Here is a 10,676-nt window from a genome sequence, read left to right as displayed (position 1 = left end):
ATATGTGAATGAAACAACAAATGTGCATAAAACTATAATTTAGCCATCAACTTAGGTTATAAATTCATAATACAATCTTAAATTAAGTCATAAACTCAGAATAGTCATAAACTTATATTTAAAATTTGGACTATAAACTCAGATTATAATAGACAATAAAAAGTAAACTCATTAGATTATTTGAATGGCAATAATATGAGTTTGCATTTTTAATTTCTCAAAGTAATATCAATAATTATGAGACAAGACAGGGGTGTTCATTGTTCAGGTATTAAAAAAAGAAAATAAAAGTATTAAACAAAAAATATAAACAAATAAACAATAAAAATAACATAATAATTAATATATAATAAAAGAATATACATACATGCGCACGCGAACATGTAATATTGAGACGGGACATTTTGAAGGCAATCCTAAGTCTTATCATGTTCTATCCTACAAATGTCTTGTCTCCATTTTTTTTAGGTCGGGATAGACCCGTGCTGACATAATCAGGATAAGTATAGGCCAACTGAAATAAGAACAACCTTGAATACCCTTATTTCAAATACTCTCTTTTGTCCTGTATAGGACAGGGAGAGAATATTTTTGTTTTATTTATAAGTTATTTTATTAAATTTTTATCATAAATTTTTTCATTTATCCTCCACTGAATATTAAAGAAAGAAAATATATTATTAAAATATGTTTATTTAATAAAAATAAAGTTGATAAATTATTAAATTTTTAAACAAAATGAATGAGTTTTAAAATTTTTCTTAATTTCAATAAAATATGTTTAAAGTAACTTATAAATATGATTAATATAAAAAGTATTAATACAATTACACTCATGAACTAGTACATATGAAGTAAATAAAAAGAGACAGATCAATGGAAGGCGAATGCACTTGTACGGCCAAGACATTTGGGGCTGCCTTCTCGTGACTTGTCCATTGCATCATCACGCAAAAACAAGTTCGCATAACAATGGCTGGCGATGAAATGCAGGCAAACGGCTCCATAAATTCTAGAATCAGAATCGTTCTTTAGGCATGGATACGGGTGCCAGTTGCAATTCCTCCGTTTTATTGGACAAAAAAACGAAATGATGCATAATGTTCATAATTAAAATACAGGTTTCATAAGAATAGGAATGACTCTGCATTTCTTCAATGTCAAATTCTGACTTTATTTCTTCGAAGTATCCATGGAGTAGCACTGGTTATAGTATCAGTTATTACTCACAGTTGTTATTCATTCACAGTCGTGCGAATATTGCAATGTTCATCCAGACATAATGGCCCCTAACAAAATTCAGCAATGGAAGCGGGAAGAATTCATTGGGCCCAATTGAACTCCAATCGCTTGGGCGATTCGACTAATAAATGATTTCAGATCTCACTTTCCAGATACTACTATGATTTCAAAATTAGATAATTCCCCCTAACTTCGGGATATCCATAGTCCGAGCCTAAAAGCCACGTTGTTTATAGCCCTGTGAATCATAGCCTATGTATACAACATAGGTAGGTTGGTATCTACTGTATGCATACAGTAGTACGGTGCTCAACTATTCACAATTTCACGCAGATTACGCTCAATAGGGAGAGGGGAAAGTGTTCAGCATTGTAAAACTAACTTCACCCATAGCCACATACCATATGGTCAATCGGAGCTAGAAGTGGCTCTTTCCGCCGTCACCAAGCAGTACATCACGAGAAACGCCGCAACACGGTACAAGCAAACGATCAAGAGTTAAGCTTTTTCCTCCTGATCCCAAAGCAATAGATCTACTATTACTTGGATCACAACCATCAAAGTGTAAAAGAAGTTATCATTTACAATGCAGGAAACATCACAGCATGTCCAAAAAGCCTGATACTAGTTCTACTGGGTTTTCATTCAAGGATAATCATGCTGACTCTTTTTTCTTTGTGCTTGATGGTCACAATTGAATAGATCCTGGCTATTATTAGATACAATCAAAATTGGAACAACAGTCATTTGACGAAATGAATATGCGCTTCCTTTCGTCCAATTTTGTGAATTTCCGATGCTATTCAGATAAACCCATCTTTTCCGCGCTCCAGTTCTATATCAGGTTATTTTTCATGAGATGTTACCCAAGGCTGCAATCAACCGTCAAATTCTGTCGCCTGCCGAAAAAAGAAAGTAGATTAATTCAATTATTTATGCACCAACCGAAGCATGAAGAATCGATATAAAAGTATCCAGGTATGAGAAAAATTCCCAGCAAAGGAGTCAGTAACAGATATGGGTGGGGTGAGATTCGCATAGATCGGAGGAAGGGGGAACCTGGAGCGGAGAAAAACCAGAGGATGAGAGCGCAGAGAAGAAGGAGAAGGGGGATGGCGTGGATTGCGTTGTGGGCAGATCTGAGACGAGAGAGCTCCTTCTGAGCAACATGGGAGCGGGGATCGTATGTGGGGAGGTCCTGGTCAGCGTCAACGGAGGGACTGAAATTCGAATACACCGATGAGGATGATGAGAGTGAGACTCCGCCGGCACGCCCCAATCTCTTCATCTTTTCAGCGACGGCAATCCCTGCTATCCCACAATTCTCTAGTTAGTCCAACTTAGCTGGCAGCCCTGTTTTCAATGAATTTCAAACTTCAATCTTTTTACAAAAAAAAAAAAAAAAGTTAAAACCGCATATCAATAGTTAACAACAAAACAAAGTACATAACAAGATACAAAAAACAAATAAAAACTAAACTCTTTCATCATCCTCCATCCTTGAGATTAAAAAATAAATGATGATCAAAGAGACAACATTCATTATCCAAAGTGTGTGATAATCTAGTGAGAAAATCTGCATCCCTACTTTTGTACCTCTCAATGTGATTAAAAATAATTTTGTCCTTTTTACAGAGAAAAGCTCTACCTTCTTCAACTAAATCCTAAAAAAGATAGTCACAATCACACCCATTTAAAATTAAATTTATGACCTCAATGCAATCAGAGAGAACTTCAATATGATAGATTTCTCTTACCCAACACTAGTGTGTAAACCTTATATGATACCAATAAGCTTCACTATAGTTGAAGGAACTGAAGCAAGTTGGCAGCTAAATCCACAAATCCAATTATTATTCTCATGTCGCAAGATCCCACCATATCCACTGCTCTTAATCTCTCTAACAAAGCCATCAATCTAAATTCTCAAATAGGAGTAAAACTAATAAGTGAATTGTAAAATTTTAAAAAAAAATAAATAGGATGAAATTATAAAATTGACGGTTGCATGCAGACCCAAAATGCCGTATTTGGAGGTCCAAATCATAAGTCATCCTAATGAAAGGGACTCAGTTTGGATAGTGTTCATCACTATAGTGAAATCTAAACCATATAAATTTTGACTGGATGGTCTAGATTTAAACTATTATTATATATTATAATAATTATTTATATGTATTCTGTATAGTTTAAATTTAATACTATCTATTTAGAGGCACTCTATCTAGTCCAGATTTTAATATATATCAATTATAAAAATTTTAACATTAAATTAGACCCTACAAATTAAATATGAACCATATTAAAAATAACAAATTTATTAAAATTATTCTATAATTTTTTATTTAAAAAATATAATATATAATAATAGTTTAAATTAAAATCATTCAGATTAAAATCTGAATGGTTTAAATCTTATTATTTTGATTAACACTCAAACCAAACTCTAACAAAAGCCACCTTTTCTGGCTTAGTGATTCTTGACCTTCAGCTTCAAAGAAGGCCTGCTCCCACGTGTTCCATGCGCCTATAACTGTGGTTAGCCGCTTACACACACACACACACACATATATTATTTCTTTTTTTTAAAAAAAACATACAAGAGACAAGCTACGGCATTAACAAAATTCAACTGGTGAACAATGCTAGATTTATCAGCCCAGTAAAAGGCAGAGCAACCAACGGTAAGCTCCATCAAAATATAGAAATCTTTTTGTGTGTTGAGCATCCTTGGTCAAGAAATCAATTGCTTTTAAATTCTCTCAATTAGAAGAAAAAACCTCCAACTCTCAATTAAAGCACAGCAAGTTTTATGCATCAATGATCTTTGATCACAAAGGATGTGCCAATCCTCCCCAATCCCAAGCAGGTGAAGTGCTTCCAAAGAATCTATATGACACTAAATTTTATTTAAGTGGAATTGTTTGCATAAATTTAGACTTTAAATAAGTGCAAAACATTCAACTGTAAAGAGGGGGAAAAAAACCTTTTTTGTTTGGAAATCCTGGAATCCACTTGCCCAATGAATCTCTAACAACCTCTCCACATGTGGCATAGTTCTATCGATTAATTGATCCATATACATCAAATCTCATATAACCTAGCATTACAAGTCTCCATTTATCTTCTATTTCTTCCATGTCTATTTCTTCCATGTCGTGAAATATCTTATTCTTGAGTTGTCTATTCTCAACTATTTCATTAATATGATACATCACACTGTGATATAAGTTGAGAGCTTCAAGTCTCATCCCCTCCACTACTCCCTTGCACTATTTGTCCATGGTAGCCAACAGACAAGACAAAAAGTCTTCACCCATATTTTGGTGTTATTATATCTCACACTAAGATTAGTTTGCACATTCGCTTTAATCTACATTTACAAGTAAACAGAGAAGAAAAATTGGATATGTAAAGGGTTAGAAACACAAGCCCACACATTTTTGTTTTTTTTACGATCTCTCAAAATTTGTATAATAGACTCCTCATTAAGACACCTGAACAGGCATGTTTCATAATCTTTCAATCCATGAATTTTTTTATAAGTTACTTCTCAGTTTTAACGTGTTTTTATCTAAATAAAAAATAAAAAATTTATTGAATTTCTAGACAAATTAATACATTATCAAATTTATTTATATTAAATATATATATATATATATTAATAACATATTTTTTCTCACAAATATTTAATGAAAAATTTGGAGAGATTTGTAATAAAAAATTAATTATGTGACTTATAGATAGAATTAAAAATATTATTTTCCTGTTTTATAAATAGGGCTAAGGAGTGTACTTGTAATTAATAGCGAGCATCCTTATTTACAAGGAATTTGATGATAAGTACATGAATTTTGTAAATAAATATATGCTCGTCTCCCTAAATTAGACGATTTTTATCATTATAAAAATAATATAATTTATTATTCTATTTGAATAAAAATATAAATTTAGCAGTGGTGCTAATCTGCTCGTTATGAAGTTCTTCATGGTGCGTCTGTGCTGTACGCTAGTGGAAGCAGCCTGGAAAATCAGATGGCAATGAGGCTTAACGCCCAATTAATTTTTTCCTTATTGACCACCCGGCCTGAATTTTCTAAAGCCACCTTTATTCCTCCGCCACCTCATTCTCCGACATTCAAGCCAATCATGATTCATATAGTTAGGTTTTGTTGATCAATGTTAACAATTCTCAATGTCAGGATATTTATCAACATTAGGATATATTATGGCAAGTGCTATTAACGTTATAAAATATACTGCTTCCATTTCACGTTATAAGGCATTTAAAAAAAATTAATATTTTAAAATATAAAATACTTTTAATAAAAATAAGGTTATATTTTTTTTAATATTTTTTATTAATTGAGTATTAAATGAATATCATTTTTGACAGTTTCTATTTTTTCTTTAAAATAATAAGTTTGTAAAATATACTTAATGAGTTTTATTGATGTATAATTATTTTTAAAATATTTTATAATTTAAAATGTAGGGAATACAATCATATTTTGCCTTTATCAATGTTCTCAACCACTCTTATGCGCTGCATAACAATGAGTGTATTCCGCAAACATGACTGATTAGCATACGACACTGTATAATTTTGGTCGGTCTTGAATCTTAATCCATCGTTGTCTCTTTCCTCCAAAACTTACCCCACCTTGTTTATATTAGAGTCATAATATTATCAATTCAATTAATCTTGTTTTTTTCTACTTTTCTTCTTTTGCTTTCAATAACAGATGAGTTTTCATTGGTAAGATAAAAATATCAAGTTAAAAATATCAGGTGACTGTTTTTCAGGAGTGTTGATTATAAACTTAGAGATCTAATTCATTAACATGCCGCGAATACTAGAATAAGTTTTATATGTAGAATTAGGAATTAAACAATAGTGATGATTATATGTGTTAAGATTAATACTGTTGTTGTTGTAGTGCAAAATGGACCAGGGTGCAAATCGAACAACCAAAATTAAATAACGAACTATTCGTAGATGGAAGCATGGCGCAGGACACGTGGCAAGCATTAGGTCCTGTTGACACGTCATCCCACTCGTCCCGTTGATTCGTTGAGCCCCGACATCTAAGGCTGATTTTAAATTGCAGCTCTCTCACACGTTTCCTCGATTTCTCCTTCCATCGTTGGTTAATGTTGTTTCTTCATCTCCGGCGACGATCTCAGATTCCGCTCGTATTTCCCGCCAGCTGACACTTCTCCCTCACTATTTCTTCCGTGTTATCGTCTTTCATTTCCTTTTCAGCACCACACCACCATGAATCCTGAGTAGTATGTTCAAATTCCTCCCCTCTTCCCGTTTCTGTTTAATTTTTTACCCCGCGATTATCTGAATTACATCTAGTCTTTGTTATTTTTTCAAACTTTTTTTTTCCCTTTTGTTCAGCTCTTACAGATCTATAGTTATCTGTTCGTAAGGGAATTGGAAATTTTACATTTTTATGAATCGATTGTTCATTTATTTATCTCTCTCTTTCTCTGTAAGTTAAATACGCGGATAATCAATTATGTTACGGACGTTTTGGTGGATCCTGTTCTGAAATTTTCTTTCTGCTTTAGATCTGTTTGTTTGGATGATAGATCCGCTACATGCTCAATTGTTTTTGGCCTACTCTGGAAATATGTTTTCTCTGATCTGGTTGATAAGTAAATGCCGCAATGAAATAAATTGTTGGCGTCTGAGTTTGTCGCATCGCAGAAGGGTTGCTTGTCTGTCAAGATAGACCAAGTGTAGAAATAGGTTACTATTATTTAGAAAAACAAGTGAAGTTTTTCTATCAGCAAAAGCAGTAATTGGTTACTGTACTTAGTAAAATTTATCAAGTTTTCTATCACCATAACATGCGTGTTCTAACATCTGGAGCATGATTGTAAATTTTACAAAACTAATGTTGCAAAACGTCAAGAACACTAGCATATTTGGCTATATTCGAAAAACTTTATACAGGACTTACTGGACGCTTTCTTTTTGATTCCTTGGTAAGGACTGATAGTATCATATTTGAAACTAGAAACTATAACAGAGTGATGCATCTGCATTACCTTTGGATCTCTATGCATGTTTTTCCTCGTTTGCTCCAACATGCTCCTGACTGACAGCAATCAAGTGAATTTTACTCAGTGTTTAATATATTTATTTCTCATTCTATCTTCTGACTGATGTCCTATATAAGTAGTAGCCTATATGCAAACCTTTACCCAGTCATTGGTTTTGTTCTGTTGCACATATGTTCTGGTGTTTTATTGATTTTTTCTGCACATCTAATAAATACAGGAATCGGTTGTCTATTCCTATTCTTATAATCCTTGACTAGAGGCATGTTTTATTTTCATGCAGCGACTATTTGTTTAAGCTTTTGCTTATTGGAGATTCTGGTGTCGGCAAATCATGTCTCCTTCTGAGGTTTGCTGTAAGTTCTGAGCTTTTATTACTTTCTTCTTCTTTCTCAAGGCGATGTGCTTCATGTTCAGCATTCTCTGTCTGAAGTTTTATTGCATTTGGGACAGCATTTGCACCTAAACAAACATGCTTTGGGGTGTGGGTGGGCCAAATTATACCCATGTTCAGTCTTTGGTAAGGTTGAAATATAGTGAAGCAATGCAGATGACAAAACAGAGTGTTTATAAATAGGATAAGCGATAGACATGGAATCCCAACTGTTGTACTATTTTGAGTATTTAAATCTGTGGCCAGGTCATTTGTATTGGTGGTCTGTGCTGTGCGTAACAAAATTCTCTCTGTTCTGAACTTTTTTAATGTAAAATTAGATAAAGGTTGCTGATATTTTCTTTCATTGTAAACCAGGATGATTCATACCTTGACAGCTATATTAGTACAATTGGAGTTGACTTTGTAAGAATATATATTTCCTCTTTAAGGTCAAGTTCCAGTTATTAAAATACAACCACGTGACTAATTATTGGCTGTGCTCTCTACTGTAGAAAATTCGAACAGTGGAACAAGATGGGAAGACTATCAAACTTCAAATAGTAAGTACATGATAACTTTAAAGTCAATAAGATGCTAAGATTATTTATGATAGAAAGTTTTTTCCTTCAGTATCTAATCGTTATGTTGAATTGGAAATGTCTGAATTTCTGTTATAAAACTTACTTTCAACCCAAACTTACAACAACAACAACAAGCCTTTATCCCACTAGGTGGCTTCAACCCAAACTTAATGTTTAAAAAATTAGCAATCAACCTCCTGCAATGTTTCTTGGGTTTATTATCTTTTTTTTTTTTTGGTAGCATATCTTCCATTCAACATGATGATATGATGGTTTCCCCGTTCTTGCATGGAAGAAAAAAAGAATCTTGTGCTTGTTCAGTACTACGAGCTTACAAAACCTAGGATAAGTTGATTGTTGTTATTAATCATGTATACATGGCTCATGCTGACAACACCCGTTTCTTTCGATTATATAGTGGGACACAGCTGGTCAAGAGCGTTTCCGTACTATCACTAGCAGCTACTATCGTGGTGCTCATGGCATTATTGTGAGTATTAAACTGGTTGTTTTCCTGCAATTTTCTTCCTGGATTTTGAGACAGTTTTGTGATCCTGTTTGCTTTTTTTTTTTCCCTGCAGGTTGTTTATGATGTCACTGATCAAGAGAGTTTTAACAATGTCAAGCAGTGGTTGAATGAAATTGACCGTTATGCTAGTGAAAATGTTAACAAGCTTCTAGTTGGTAACAAGAGTGATCTCACTGCAAATAAAGTCGTGTCCTACGAGACAGCCAAGGTAACATGTGCATTGATGGCTTTACATCATGCAATTTCAAAACATCTGTTGAATCCTCTAGTCTAGAGGTATGATCCTTGAGCTCCTTTCATCTTTTCAGGCCTTCGCGGATGAAATTGGGATCCCCTTTATGGAAACTAGTGCTAAAAATGCCACCAATGTCGAGCAGGCTTTCATGGCCATGGCTGCAGAAATTAAGAACAGGTATGCATTCATCATTATGTAATACCAGTTAGTCTGTGAGAGAACTTACCAGCTAGTTTCTTAATTTTGTTAACAAGACAAAAAAATGGCCTAATTATTCTGTTAGGCTGATTTTTTTATCGGTGCCTTTCTAAGTCGTTTCTTTAGTAGTTATTATCTATGGGTCTTCTTTCATGTTGACCTTTTGGCCGTCCTTGTTTCTTTCGCACAGAATGGCAAGCCAACCGATGAGCAATGCCAGGCCTCCAACAGTTCAGATTAGAGGACAACCAGTGAACCAGAAGTCTGGTTGCTGCTCAAACTAGAGTTGAAGTATTTGTGGCCTGGACGTTTATATGTGTCTACCTGACATGTAAAACTAGTTTTTTTCTCTCCTCACACAATGCTTAAGGTGGTTAATCTTGATTTGCTTATTTTCGTTGTTAACATATTGTTGAAACTTCCATTCTTTTTTGATGTATTTCATTTCAAAGGAAAACATTTGTACAAAATTAGGAATATTGGTGAATTGCAGTATTTGCCTTGTTCTTTGTCAGATTTACATTGGCCAATATACACTAGGGAGAATAGCAAATAAATCCCTCCAAAGTAGGGAGAGATGGAGAGTATAATTTAATCTCGTAGAATGTGATAGTGCTCTTTGAGTCCTGAATAACCTAATTGTCATTAAAGTTTTTTGATGAAATGACAAAAGTACTCTTTAATTTAAAAAAAAGTGAAGAAAAATAGTGAGAGAGAGAGTTATAAATGCATAAACTATTTTAATCATTTGTTAAATTAAACTTGTGAATTTCAAAATCAATGCTGTGAATGAAAAATTTTTGTTACATTTTGTTGATTAAAGAAAAATAGTAATAGAAAATTGTGGTGGTCTAAACTATTTTAGTCATTTATTGAACTAGAGTTGTGAATGAAAAAAGTTTTGTTACACTTTAGTCATGTGCTGAAATAAAATTGTGAATAAAAAAGATTTTAGTGTATTTTCTTAAATTATGAGATATTTTTGTCATTTCATCATACATTTTAATGACAATCAAGTTCTTTTATATTTAGAAGGCAAAATCACATTTTGTAGGGTCAAATTGTTATTTATATATTTGGGGCGGTTTTATTTGTCATTCTTCCAGTAAACTATACCCGCCATTACACGTATTACACCACGACCTCGGCTTATCTTGAGTCCATAGGCCGGATGTATATTAAACTTCATGCTCACGAAAAAAAAAAAAAAAAGGAAACATGCGGACAAAAGATGAGCAAACGCGGAATATGGATATATTTTGCACACATGCCTCTACACCTGACAAAGGGAGAAAGAATCGCGTTAGCTTTAGAAAGATAGAATGCAAGTGAGGCATTCATTATTTGTTTCAGTGAGCTGTGTCCTGCAGGATTAACTCAAATGGCAGCTAGTCAAGTTTTACATCCTGTGATTTTTGAATGGACAATAAATGAGAGGAA

The 10,676-nt window shown here is 33.5% G+C and overlaps 1 protein-coding gene across 1 annotated transcript; it reads left to right on the top strand.

The window, feature by feature from the left end:
• The first annotated feature begins 6,361 nt into the window (after positions 1-6,361).
• LOC129300554 (GTP-binding protein YPTM2) lies at positions 6,362-9,750 on the top strand. Its single transcript, XM_054939125.1, has 8 exons — positions 6,362-6,534; positions 7,601-7,673; positions 8,069-8,116; positions 8,206-8,253; positions 8,693-8,764; positions 8,856-9,011; positions 9,112-9,215; positions 9,427-9,750. Exons 1-8 carry the CDS (start codon positions 6,521-6,523, stop codon positions 9,518-9,520), a joined length of 609 nt encoding a protein of 202 aa, XP_054795100.1. The 5' UTR covers positions 6,362-6,520; the 3' UTR covers positions 9,521-9,750.
• Positions 9,751-10,676: the final 926 nt, after the last annotated feature.

This window comes from Prosopis cineraria, unplaced genomic scaffold, assembly GCF_029017545.1.
Source record: "Prosopis cineraria cultivar Desert tree isolate PC_DT_omini unplaced genomic scaffold, ASM2901754v1 PC1644, whole genome shotgun sequence".
NCBI lineage: Eukaryota > Viridiplantae > Streptophyta > Magnoliopsida > Fabales > Fabaceae > Prosopis > Prosopis cineraria.
The sequence above is the reverse complement of the archived record's forward strand: the minus strand, read 5'-3'. Positions and strand labels throughout refer to the sequence as shown.